Source organism: Melopsittacus undulatus, chromosome 9 (genome assembly GCF_012275295.1).
Source record: "Melopsittacus undulatus isolate bMelUnd1 chromosome 9, bMelUnd1.mat.Z, whole genome shotgun sequence".
In the NCBI taxonomy this organism is placed as follows: Eukaryota; Metazoa; Chordata; class Aves; order Psittaciformes; family Psittaculidae; genus Melopsittacus; species Melopsittacus undulatus.
In genome coordinates this window covers 20,676,399-20,690,178 of record NC_047535.1, presented here as the reverse complement: position 1 = coordinate 20,690,178, position 13,780 = coordinate 20,676,399, and the positions used below count along the sequence as shown (strand labels likewise).

General features: G+C 41.9%; 1 protein-coding gene across 1 annotated transcript; it reads right to left on the bottom strand.

Annotated features, from left to right (window-relative positions):
* Positions 1 to 4,333: 4,333 nt before the first annotated feature.
* Positions 4,334 to 13,430, bottom strand: LYSMD2 (LysM domain containing 2). The gene is made up of 3 exons (XM_005145889.3): positions 13,145 to 13,430; positions 10,716 to 11,053; positions 4,334 to 5,129 (listed from the first exon to the last, which is right to left on the bottom strand). Exons 1-3 carry the CDS (start codon positions 13,340 to 13,342, stop codon positions 5,078 to 5,080), a joined length of 588 nt encoding a protein of 195 aa, XP_005145946.1. The 5' UTR covers positions 13,343 to 13,430; the 3' UTR covers positions 4,334 to 5,077.
* Positions 13,431 to 13,780: the final 350 nt, after the last annotated feature.

The following is a 13,780-nucleotide window of genomic DNA, read 5'->3' as shown; positions in this document are numbered from 1 at the left end:
GTGTAGTTGTCATCTAAACCATTTCTAGTACTATTGTTATTTGCTAACGTTCCCCAAGATAAAATTTCTTCTTGTCCCTATAGACCTCAGTTGTTTCCTGCAACTGTGCTTTAGTTTCTGATGTGACTATCACACTGGAAAAGCAAATTGTTGCCCAAATTTAGGTTTATGAAAAAAATCAGGGAAAAAAATCTTACTGTAGACTAACATAGACCTTTACATCTGGGGAAGTGGCACTGATCTAGGATCTGCACTCAAAAAACAAAAAGGAGGAACTTTCCTTCTTCAATGACTACTTAAAAAAAAAAAACAACACCCCAAAAAAGACCACAACCCCACAGCAAAAACCCAAACCAAACAACTTTGGCCTCTCTGGAGCCTCATTTTAATGGAAAGGTGCCATCAGCTAGTAACTCCAGCATCACCTAGGGTACATACATAGACCAATTAGACCAGCTTAATGAGCAGCTGAAAGCAGAGCAAGCCTTCTGTCAGGCAGATAAGTAATCTCAACTGAGGTTCTTCAAACTAGATTCACCTCCCATCCTGCCCAAGCCCATTAAACTTGTTACTTGAATGCTTCAAATACTGGATTCATTGCTGGTACATTAAATGAACATCTATCAGCACATCACACCTTTCAGAACTAGGCAGTAAAAACACAGCCAGCCTGATGAATCAGCCCTCATTTCTAAAAGGAATGACTTGTGCTAAATAAAATCAAACTGAGTGACGCAAGTTTCAGCCTGCATTACAGATCAGTACTTATTCTGAAAGGAACACTTGGAGCACATTAGCCCTGGACATCTGCTGCTAATGTGCCAAGTACCTCATTAGTAAATCATATTCTGTCAGTGCTTTTTCCTGGTGTAAAAGGTATTTTCAACACCTGCATATCTCTGGGTCTAAACAGAGAGAAATCAGGTTCTACATTGTTTGTATCCCTACTGAATCCTTCAGAAATCCTTCACTCCCTAAATTATCACTGAAAATGTAACAAGTATAACACATATGGTATTCATCTTTTACTCTTTTCTATTACAATACTGTTTCTGATACTGTATTAAACACTCGACTTCAAGCTACAGTTGTGTCCTGGTTTTGGCTGGGGTAGTTAGTTTTCTTCATAGTAGCTGGTACATGGCTAGTTTTATGGACTTGTTCTGAGAACAGTGCTAGTACCACAGGAGTGTTTCAGTTACTGCTGAGCACTGCTTACAGTGCCAAGGCCTTTCCTGCTTCTCACCTCACCAGTGAGTAGGCTAGGGGTGCACAAGAAGATGAGAGGGCACACAGCCAGGACAGCTGGCCCCAACTGATCCAAGGGATATTCCATACCATATGATATCATGCTCAGTATATAAAGCTGGGTGAAAAGGAGGAAGTGGGAGGATGTTTGGAGTGATAACACTTGTCTTTTCAAGTAACCATTACACGCCATGATCCCTTTCCTGGAGATGGCTGAAAACCTGCCTGCCCATGGGAAGTGGTGAATGACTTCTTTTAATTTGCTTGTCTGTGGCTTTTGCTTTACCTGTTAAACTGTCTTTATCTCAACACAAAAGTTCTCACTTTTATCCTTCTGATCCTCTCCCCCATCCCACTGGGGAGGAGGGAGCAAGCAGCTGGGTGGTGAGTCATTGCTGGCTGGAGTTCAAATATATTAGTACAAGGCTCTTTAAAGAGAACATACGGTTTTTATCCACTGCCAGGTTTTTGAGGACACCCTGCACTATGAAGCAATAGGAGTTCATCACAGTGTCTGCAAGAAACAAGGGAAGCCCCTCCTAAAAAGTTAGATACAATTACAGTACCTAATGGCTGAGCTAGCTGGATCTAGAAAGGGTTTAGTAGCCTCCAGCCACATTACAACTGAGTCCCAAATTAAAGTTCTCTACCATCAGGTATGTCCCACATTTAATTTCAAAGCATTCTAGTCCAAGCCTGCCTAGGTTTTGGCTTTTCAAGCTTTGCCTGAAGAAATATGTAAAAAAAAAAAAGCTACAAAAACACAGGCTCCCCACCACAGAACAACCCTAAGCCATAGCATTTTATCTGCACTGTGTGCTTTGCTTCTGCCTGAGATTGATCTGCTCCAGCCTAAACCACACCTTGCAGGACAAGTAGAAATACATAAAGAATGAAGCTAAAAGCATCGGGGAAATAAAAGAGTGAGAAGCAAGACAGCACATGAAAATACATAAACAGGAAAACTTATCTTCTTGAACAGTAACAAGATTATACACATTAAGATACCAAAGCATTAGGTATTTCAGAGCTTCAGGAATTATTTTCTAAGAGTATGAAAACTCTATTTTGGATTATTTTGGATACATTGTAGGCAATTTCTAAGAACTACCTTCTCCCTATGGTCAACTTTCCCCATGAGTAAGGAGACCAGGGTACCTGTGGAGAGATATGTGGGACCAGCCACCCCCCACCAGGGTGCAGCCAGCCACAGGGGATCCTACCAACAAAGGGATGCAAACAGCTTCCAGACCCACACCAAAGTCATTCTCAGAAGTATCTTACCTATCCCCCTACTTGCCATAAGAACTATGAAACACCACAATGTGTAACTGCTCATGCACACTGCAGCAGGCTCCCAGACCACAGAGAACCCCACCTCAGGAGTAATCAGGCTGCTACAACTATTTCCCACCTGAGGAGGCCTAGCCAGGCCAGGAGCTTTTGAAGGCCCAGCTGGGCAAAGGAGGGCTCACCAGGCCCCACGCCTGCTGGGAGGCCCCAGGACACAAAAAGCCACTGTATGAGAGCAAGGGTTTCTACAGGTCTTAGTAAGTCATGAGGAGCTAAAGAAGATGAAGCAGAAGTAGAAACAGTTTTCCTTTGGTTTGATACTGGGTTTGTGGACTAGGCAAGGAGCAGGGAACTGCTCTGGAGCTGCAGCTGGCAAGGTAGGGCCTCATACAGGCAGCATCGTGGTGGTTTATAGTAGTCTCAAAACTCTTTCTGTGGTAAGGTGTTTGCGTGGAACAGGTAGCAGGTGAGTTAAGCATTTCTGCTGGGTAATACTTGTGGCTTTGTAGTCAATACAAAGTGGTGGGGTTTACAGCAAGTAAGGGTGTCCTGGGCTGATCAGGATGCTGCTGGGCTGAAATCTGCTGCTTTGGGGAGAAAAGCTGTGTGGTCATGGACCTCTACCTAAATCTCTGGCCTGTTCAGGCTAGTGTAGTTGCCTCTTGCCTTGCATTTCTACGTAGCTTAGTCAGGTAAAATAAGTGTAAATGGCATGAGTGATCTGTTGCTTGTCTTTAAGGTCCTCCATCCCATAAGCACAGCAGTGTTCTTGAGAAAGATGGAGTGGAATGTTGCTCTTGCCAGAAGGTGTGTTTGCTGTGTAACGAAAGCTGTGCTCAGCAAAGCACCCTGGTCCTGTGTGTGCTGGACAGTCATGGGTATTGCAATAGCAGGCCTCTGCTAGAAAAAGTGGCTTTTTTCTGTAGGATTATAAAATATAACAGGGCTAGATGCTGGGGTTGCCTTTAAAAAAGTGGTTTATTGTCTCTGGCAATGTCCCACTGATATTAATGGACAACAATAACAATCACTATCCCATATGGAATAGATACAGTTCCCAGTTTAAGAAAGGTACAAGATTGAAAGCTATTTCTCCAGTCTCTTAAAAAAAAAAAAAAAAGAAAAAATCAATTCTTTCTTTTATTCATCCTAAGCTTTCCCTGTTCTTGTTAATTTGTGTGCCACTGCAGACTTCTTCCTTAAGATCAAAAATTATCTGAATGAGCCTGCCATGTCTGAGCTCCTGAAGGCTCCAGGGAAATACCAATTCCTATCTAGCTTTGAGTTTTTACTCCTAGCTTTAGTAAGTTAATGTAACTTTCTATATTGCTTCCATCTTAACATATTGCAGGAGGCTTTTTGCTTTGGAAGCAACAAACTATGAAAATGAACTGGAACATAAAAACCAGCACAGTGAGGATACAGCAATTCTTTACTGACAAGTTTTGTAAAGGTTATTGAATACTTGAGGAAAAACTGTAGGATGCTTACCAAGAAGATGCTAGTACATTAACTTGAGGGCAAAGAGTGAATACAGTCTGCCTTCTGTCTTCCTGAGCTTCAGGTGGGGTCCACCTGCAGATTTGAATACTGGCATCTCTTCATAGAACACTGAAGTCTTACCCACGTGGCTCTTAAGCATAATAAGTTTTCTTGACTGCACAAGTAGATCAAACAGTTCTTACAGGCCTCATTTAGGAGGGTGAGCTTTATGGTGAAGGGCATTATTTGCCCTGAAGTTAGCATTTAATAGCTCATGTGACAAATCATACTTCATCAAAACCAGACTGACTTCATTATCAACAGACAAATCAATATTTCTGTATTTATTAAATTAAAACCACACAAAATATAACTGCACACAAGAACACACATCTTGTATCCCAATGCCATATCTCACAAAGAAAAATCTTTCTGGAGCTCTTCCCTTTTATTAGCAGAAATCCAATTTGCAAACAGTTGTTTAACCACAAAGGCTTTAACTACTCACAACAAGTTGAATTCCCCTTTGTAGGAATACATCATAACCACACACAGAGACACACAGAGAATTCAGAGGCAAGTTCCGCAGCCCTGAAGGAAACAAAACTTCCACAACAAACTTGCCTGTATTTGCAGAATAAATCAATTTCTACTACTTCCATAGTTTGTCACTTACAAGCAACCTTATTCAATATTTTTTAAATACTTAAAACAAATTTCACTTTAACAAGTATTTACAAAATCTTTACTGAAGATCAACATCCTGCATAAAGGTCACCTCAAGGATATATTGTTGCTACCATGCTACAGTTTGCACAGAAGGGGTATAAAGGCCATTGCTAGTTTTGGAAGGCTTAAACTCTGTTGATATAGCGTAATGACATTAACCTATGGAAGGCAGAAGAGGTCATAATTTCAGTGCAATTACCTAATCACGATTTATTTTAAGTACATCAAGATGATGAGTCCAAAAGACTTGGGTTTTGAACTATTGACCATTTAGTTCTTTAAGAACTGATTTCATGGAAAGTTTTCAGGCCATCACATCTGTCTTCTACTGATGATATGAAGAAGTTGCATAGGGGCCTTCCTCATTCTCCTCCTCTCTAAAAAGAAAATGATCATAGTCATCAGATAAGGAATATACCATGAACAGTAAAACTGTAATGCAAATACAGATAACCAGTTTCCCTAATGGATCAAAATAGGTCAGAGTGGTTCTGCTTAACAGGTATACTATTTGCAGTATATTACTGTTCCTTATGCACCTCTGGAGTTCTTGTTTCAGGAGCAGAATGCTGAAAATTAAAGCTGTGTAAGTTCAACAAAATCAGAATGTACTTAGAGTCTAATGAACTGACACTACAATGCCAAATCAATAAGAAATCCTGTAAAGGATAACAAAGTGTTGGACTTCAGAGTACTGTTGCTTTCTTATCTTAGTTGTAGGCCTGTTTCAGCCTTTTGAATGGCAAGGGGTACAGATGGACCAAATGAAGCAGGAACGGGAGCAGTCCATCTTAGTTGTAGCTGGATCTGTGCCTTGATGCTGCAAGGATATTCCTTGAGGTTGGGCTTCTTGATGTATATACTTCCTGTGCATTAATGTTGAGAATGATCACTTGAATTTTCTTCAGAGAAAAAAAGCTGCCCCCAAGTGCTGCTGTTAATGCAATGACTGCATAAACCAAAGTTGTGCTGCTATTAAAAAAGATCCTCGGGAAAAATCATCTGCCTACTGTTTACTTGACAGTACTGCCTCTTAAAGTGGTTATGTAAACCTAGTGCTGTGCAGCATCCAGTACTAATTCGAGCATGCTACATTCTCCAAAGATCATTTTCTACTGCTGCAGTTTCAAAATTATATTCCTGAGAGCTTATTCTTTAAGCTGCTGCCAATTTTAGTCTTTTGGTGAGAACAAAGACTTAAACAGTTGCCACACTATGAGCTTCAAAGGATTTCCAGTCACTTTTAATGCTCTATGTGCCTCCATACAAAAGTACAGTCATTGAAATAGTCTAATAATAAGGTAAAAACTGCATATTTCAACAGTATTCCAACCCCAATAATTCAGACTTTTCCCTATAACTTCTAAACATGATTATTTAGCCACAATTTAAATTTTCTATAACCTCCCCTGAATAGAATATTGAGAAAGAATGCTAGAAACTAAGCAAGCAGCTGTGTAACTTGCACTCATTTTCCCAGCCTTTCCCTGTTCTTGGCTAGTCCAGCAAAACTATCTTCTGAAGGCAAAGGCGTGCTACTTTTGCCTTGAAACAATCTTGTAACAAAAAATGGGGGTGGGGGATATTGATGAAACTGGTTGTTACTGCAGGGTTGTGTGGTTACAGTAGTACAGAGAATGGGTTTTAGCTTTTCTTACAAATACTACATGATTACATTAGTGATGCTACAGACCCAGTACCAAACATGATTCTTAAGATACAGATCTGTGTATGTTTAAGCCGTATCCTTATGTCATCAAGTCTGCATTCAAAACTGCTGTAGAACACTACAGTTTGCAGATGCTGTTCGTAATACCTGGCATGACAGTAAAGTAAGGAAACAAACAACAAACAAACAAACAATTAGTGTCTGGTTGAATAACCACTAAAGCAGTTATGTATCAATTGTCTCGAGACAACACATTTTAAAACTTATGTTTTTAGAATTAAAGCTTACCAACATACTAAGTTGGTAAGACTGGGCTGCAGGACTGTAAAAGACAACCATAACTACTTGCTGAAGCTGAATATTTCAGAAAGTACATTCTGAAGCTAAGAGATAAACCCTCCTGAGACAATGGGCTTCTAGCTACATGTGTCCAGAACACAGTTGCAAATAGCATCTCCTGCTAGTTTGTGAGGATGAAGGACAACTTTTGTATTTTCAGAGCTTACCCTGTCCAGTAGGAGAGAAACGTACCTTTTTATGCTGTACACTGAAAATTATTTTGTAGTTCTTAGTTTGTTATACCTGCCCTTCTAAGAGAATAAAATGTGTCAGAGTTACCACTAACAAGCCTCCCTTTTAATCAGTCTGCCAGAATTGGCCTTCCAGGCTTTCTTCTTGAAAGCCTTAATATAGGAATAACATCCATCATGACATAGCAACAGCCAAACACTGGACTGGAATTAGTGCATTTGATTATGGTGGATAATAGGGATGAATATGGAGAACTGAATTATTGAAGTAGTGATGTTGTATTAGCAGGTCTACAGACATCAAAGTAACAAAACAGCTAATCTGTGTTTGTTTCCACTTCCCTTAAGTAATGCCCTTGGACTATGGGCTCCTGGCAATTGTCAGTAGGGGACAGATGACTGACACTTGGGTTGCAGCTGCTTTTTTGGGATCTCTTTATGTGGCAGGATGTAAAAAACATGTAGTAGGTCCTTACGCTTGAACCTAAGTAAAGCAGTGACCGGCTGTAATGTGCAAAATAAGTTTCTGACCAAGGCTCAGGCATGCTGTAGTTGTCAGTTAGGGCTGGCAAGAACAGCTTGTGACTTCTATGCCAGGCTGCAGTACTAGGCTGTGACAAAGTCTACAACACATTCCTGGCCATTACCTTGGTTTGGAGTAAATATCGCTACTGTGTATCTTCAGAACTGTACAGAGCAAGTACATGTCTGTTCTCATGGCTTAACAAGCAGCCAAGACTTACATGAAATAAAATTACATAGTAGTAGCTGTAGCCCCTGGCAGACAAGCACCAATATGGCAGTGTATGTATGTTTAATGACCAAATAATTTTATTCACTTCTAAGATGTTTAAAATAGCAAAGTGGTAAGTCACTGCAACATTCTCCTTCAGGCAAAGTGAAAGGAACAGCAGAGCATTACAATCCTTTGTAGTGCTGTCTCCTCCTGTTTGCTGTTGCTGCTTTGCCTGTAGGTTACAGGAGCTGAAAGACATCTACCGCAAGCTTTTGTATGTATCAGGCCATAAAAAACGCTAATAACCTCTTCTCTAAGACCAACTGCACCTGAGTGGACAAGCAAACTTAAATTCTTGCTTGAATGCTTCTAGAATCCACAATTAAACATGGCAGCAATCAGAGTTTATGAGTTAAAAGCTCTTGAAAGCCTAAAAGGATTCTCCACAGTCAGTCTCCTTTGATCTATCTGCTTTCTTAGCTGATAGCCAATGATGGTGAAAAAATACTAGGCAAATTAAACTTGATTGGTTATCAGTTTCAAATTCTTTGACACCCTGCTCTTTCCCAGAGTCAGGTCAAGGAACTGAGAAGATGACAGTACATGGTTCTGTTCTCAGGCTGAATGTCAGTTACATGAGCATGTACAATCAACTGTGGTTAAGAGTGGCCCTACACAATTAAAAGGTTTTCAAAATGAGTCACTGAAAGGCAATTGCAGAAAGTTGTGACCTGTTCCAGAAGCACAGTGTATGGTCCCAGTATTCTAGTCTACCCTAAAAACTTAAGGACTTTATAAAGAACTTGCATTAGACTGCTCTATAAGGAGAAAACATTTACATTCACTTCCTGACAAGACTATAAAGGGGTGGAATCAGTTGGAGAAAATAAGGCAAGGATAACTTTTGTGAGCCATGACGGTGGGGTGGAATGTGACATTATGAGAACCTTGAGACATAAAGGAGGCTTTTCTCTTTAGAATCTCTGGGTAACATCCTGCTCAGTAGACAGCCTGCAGCTCTGTACTTTATGCTTCTTGTAGCATCATGACCAATAAAAATCTGTGCTCCATGCATAATTAACATAATTACCTGCTAAATCTGAACAGGAGGTGGAAAAGTAATTTATCCTGTTGTATCCATTATTCCTTGGGAGGAAATTTAATACCAGGCTCTCACTCCCCAGGTTGTAATTTGAGCAATATAGGAAATAGATATTAGTTGTAGCAGTGTACTAGCTGTGTGGTGTCACTCTGTATTGGCTCTGCTCATGGTGCAGCAAGGTCTAAGTAAATTTTCTTCTGTAAATTAGTACGTTCGTTTGAAGGGATGTTAAAATAATTGCCTTCCTCCAGCAGTGACTGCTGTGTCAACACCTACTCTGATGTGTTAGATACATGTCTAATGATCTGAGAGTCAGCAGCAGCACATTTTGGTAGATAATCTATATTGTTTCAAATACAGCAATGCAACTGGATGAGTTTGAACAGAGAAGGATCTGAGTTCCAAAAACTGTTTTTCCTATTTAATGTAATCAGTTTGAAAAAAAATAATTGCATATTAACAAGATGTGAAAGTGTTCCAGCCTGCTCTAATTAGACTAATTCTAAACCAGTGTCCTTCTGGCTTTGGAGAGCTGTATGTGGACTGCAACAGGTAATGAATTGCCTTAAGCTGTTTTACAAAATATTTCTCCAAAGAAAGCTTGTCCTGTTGCTAAATGCAATATACTGCTCCCCTCAAATTTTGGACAACTGAATTAAGTTTTTAAGTTGCTGAAATAATTCCTTCACTTTTTAAAGAAATTATGGGACTCAAGATTAATTCCTGAAAACTTACTTTTTAACATTAAAAGTATGTTGGTGCACTCAAAATCAGTAGTAAAGTGAACCAGGATGATGGAAGAAGTTTTGCATTAAACAAATTTGCAAAAGTGAAGTACATATCTGCACACACAGCATCTCCCCAGCTCTTGAGTAAGAGAAGTGATACCAGTTTCCTTTTTGTCATAGGATCATTGAATGGTTTGAGTTGGAAGGAACCTTAAAGCTTATCCAGCCCCAAACCCCTGCCATGGGCAGGTGCACCTTCCACCAGACCAGGCTGCTCAAAGCCCTGTCCAACATGGCCTTGAACACTACCAGAAAAAGGGCAGTCACAACTTCTCTGTGAGGCAGTGTCTTGCCACCCTCATAGTTACGAATTTCTTCCTAATGTCTAATCTAAATATTCCCTCTTTCAATTTAAAACTGTTTCCCCCTTGAGAGAGGCCACCTTGGCATCACCCACTGAGAGGAAATTTCTGCAGAGAATATACAGGCAGACAACCAGCCCAAGAGAACAAGCTGAGGATATTTGTCCCAAGGACACGGGAAAACAAACATTACTAAAGTCCATTCTTGCTCTAAGTCTTTCTGTACTCTCCATGGGACATCTACACATGTGAGGGGATAATCACTGTGGCAGAAAGGTCAAAAAGTACTGCTTTTAATGAGTCAAGTGTACAGGAGCTCCTGGCTGTAGAAGAAATATTGAAGAAAAGTCTACATAGGTGGATCCACAGAGGGAGGGAATGCATAAGCAAAGGAGATAGCTTAGTTGAGACTGCAACATGAAGAATAGCTACACAATTATAAGGCAGTTGGGACAGAAAAAAAATGTCATTATGCCTTGCTGTAGGGCAATAAGTTTCAACACAAGCCTGGGCTTGAGTATCTACTGAAAATTACTGGCTTACTTAAATACTTGCATTGCAAGACATCTTGGGAGAATACTAGCCTTCTAGCTTTCATGGAGTATTATTGCTATTCTAAAAACAATGTGTTATAAGGAAGCCTTTATAACTGCCAGATCAAGGCATCTACTAATGATGTGCTGTGAATTCATCCGGTGCATGGTAATAGCATAGACTCGCTGTTGACAAACTAAAACTACAAATGCTGTCTTGAGAGATCCACAAAGAGGGTTCAGTTCAGACTAAAAAACCTTTAGGATGAGATTTAGAAGCTTAATACCACAAGTGGCATTTACCTGACATTGTCATCTTTTAGTTTCCTGGCTGCTTGTTTGGATAACTTAATCTGCAAGTCCAGTCTCTGTAGGAAATCTTTGGCAGATAGTTCTTCTGGTGCAGTGGGCTGATTGTCAGGCTCTTGAGGACTGGGAGAAGAACTACTTTCTTCCTGAACTGTCATTAGTCCTTCATCACAAGAAGGGGAGCTGGCAATGGTTTCATTCTCGGGAGACTCCAGTGAATTAAGTCCATTGAACAGTAATGATTTCTCTGATATAACAGGAATATTCAGAGTTTTTCTCAGAAATATACAGTCATTAGTGAACAGTTTATTTGCCCTCTTTATTTGTTCCATCTGAAAAAGATAAGAAAAAGAAGTTATTAGGTTTTGACAAAGTATAAAGTACTAACCTTCCAAAACAAAGAGTAACCTTTAATTACAGTAAGTCTGTACTCTCATTGAGGAAAACCACAGGGGAAAACTTCTAAAAACACTAATACTGAAGCCAATGGCAGCTAAGGATAATGCTGATGTTTCCATTACAGCAACTCTCACTTCTAGCTAAGTATATCGGATGCTGGCAGCAAATATAATGAGTCTTTAGAAGAAGTCAATCCTTGTCACTGGGTGAACACACAAGATTCTTCATTTTGCTAAAAGCAAATGTGTTTGCGTATATTCCTACTCCAGGCAGAAACACTATGGCTGATTTCAGCTAACCTTGCACTGCTCTTGGCTAAGCAGACATGAACTGTCCCTTTCTCGATAAATTTATAATGATGCAGCTCTAGTTTCTTAAGCAGAATACTAGCAACATTACAACAAATGAAATAATTTAAAAATGCTTTTGTACTTAAAATGCATCATTAGCACAGCAAAAACTGACTAAACTTACACTGTGAACAAAGTTTATAGTAGCTTTTCAGACTGTACAGGTTTGATCCACAACTTCACTCTAGCAGAAAAGGAGTTGTGAAGTGTTTAGAAATGTCTTTTTATTTCCTAGAAAACTACTATTTTAGTAATCTGATTACATTTTCAGTTATTGCCGTGAGCAAATACACTTCTGACTACAGAACAATATAGCTAAAATAATTTAGGCCAGGGACTTTGTTCATTATGGAAAGCACTGCCAATCCCAAAACTTCAAATAAATCCAGGAGCAGCTCAGGTCACTTTGCTTTGCCACCATAGAGAGCAAACCTTTGTTTTAATGTGGACCAGTGTAAATCCAAAATGCCATTAATCCTGTTGCCAACAAGATTTGGTCAAAAGTGGCTTAATCTTTAAGTGAAGAGAAATACTTTTCACTCTTTTCTCAATACAGGCTGAATGCTCTTGGAGTTCCTGGAAGGCTTTAGTAGATCTTGCACAACCAGAGAAGGAAAAGAACCCTATTTCAGTTGGAACCTATTAATTCAGGGCTCCACTTTACCTTTTCCAGAAGGAGCACAACTGGAAGGTTGACTGTGACCAGCACCATACTATTAGATATGCTTATCAGCTGCTTGGCCCCAAGTGACTTTGCATGCTGGGACAACTAAGGCTGTGTCTAGGTATGTCAGGTGGTGCTCACTGGAATAAACTGGAATGAAGGCACGGTATGTGAGCTATGTTCTGCAGGAAAAGATAGTGTTGGATTAGGCTGGCTGACCCTGTTGGCCCTGCATGTCTCAGGCTGGCATATGCCTTTCAATGTTTTCCACAGAAAAAAACTTTTCTTCTTCATAAGAAGAGAGCAGAGAAGCAGCAACACTTTCAAATTAGTTGTATGTCAAGTCTAGGCTGGTAGACAGCAGATGACAATGGGAGAATTTTTAGCCCTGAAGCTACTGGAAGAAATTCTTTATTCTTGTCACAGACTGTGTCAATCTCAACATAATGATTCTTTTGGAGAGAAGTTTACCCTCTTTTCTTTCTCATCTGAAGTGAATGTAGTGGTGAATTGTTATGTGAACACAGGTTTACCCAGTGGGAGCAAGTGCATCTCGCTTCCCTAGGGAACACGAGCCAGTCCTGCGGACCCAGTGCTCGTCAGTCACAAGCCCATGCTGGAAAGGGCCCCATGCCCTGCCTCAGGCAGTGTGAGTGTCGGCTACTGACAATGAGAGCTGGGTGCTGACTTCTCCAAGCAGGTCATAAGATCCAGATGTCAGCATTTTAAACACTGAAACTAAACCTAGCACTGTATCCACAGTAAGAACTGAACTGTCTGCCCGCTGTGGTAGGAAACGCTCCATGGGAAAACTTCATACTGTAATCCCTCGGCTGTTTTCTACTTCCAGTGTCTTTTCCCCTTCAGCTCCGTTACTTTCTGGGCCGAACAACTGTGTGCCATTGTTACGAGAGCCAGCTGCCGCTACCGGCGCTGCAGCCCCCGGGGTTGAGCCCCTCCCGGCTCGCCCCGCCGCCCTCCTGGCTCCGCGGGCTGGCAGCTCGCCTTACCGTGACGCCGTACTTGAGGGCGATGCCCTGCAGCGTGTCGCCGGCGCTGAGCCGGTGCTCCACGTAGCGCTCGGCCAGCGGCGCCGCCACGCTTGCTGTGCTGCCGTAGGAGCGGGCCTTGGTGCGGGCCAACCGCTGCGACAGCTCGGCCTCCGACTCCGGCCCGTCCGGCGGCTCCTCCCGCAGCGACTCGGCCATGCTCCTGCCGCGCCTCAGCGACCGCGGCTCCGCGCCGGCTCCGCCGCCCTGGGCATGGCGCAACCCTCCCCCCGCCCCACACACACACACACACACACAGACACGGCGGATGGTTCCTCTGCTCGCGGCCGCCGGCAGCGGTAGGGGCGCATGCGTGGGGGCAGCGCGCATGTCCCCGGCGGCGGGGTGCCGCATCTGCGCAGTGGCGATGTGGGAAGGGGGTCGGAGCTCGCTGGCTCCGGGGTAACGACAATGGGGGCTGTACATGTTTTGCGCGCTCCTCACCCTGGGACGAGGTCTCCCTGCAGGCCCTCAGCCCTGCCCTCATCTGCATCAGAGCCCGAGGCCCTTGCTGTGCGGGTGGGAGTACAAAGGGAAAGACCGCAAACGTGGGAGTATTGTCTATGCACGGGGACTTAACTGCTTGTTTGCCAAAAA

Excerpts from the sequence above, each read along its gene's own strand:
- LYSMD2 (XM_005145889.3), bottom strand. The coding sequence starts at position 13,342 with ATGGCCGAGTCGCTGCGGGAGGAGCCGCCGGACGGGCCGGAGTCGGAG. Across the intron at positions 11,054-13,144 it reads CCCTCAAGTACGGCGTCACG|ATGGAACAAATAAAGAGGGC; the intron begins GTAAGGCGAGCT and ends TATCTTTTTCAG. Across the intron at positions 5,130-10,715 it reads CTAAAAGATGACAATGTCAG|AGAGGAGGAGAATGAGGAAG; the intron begins GTAAATGCCACT and ends TTTTCTTTTTAG.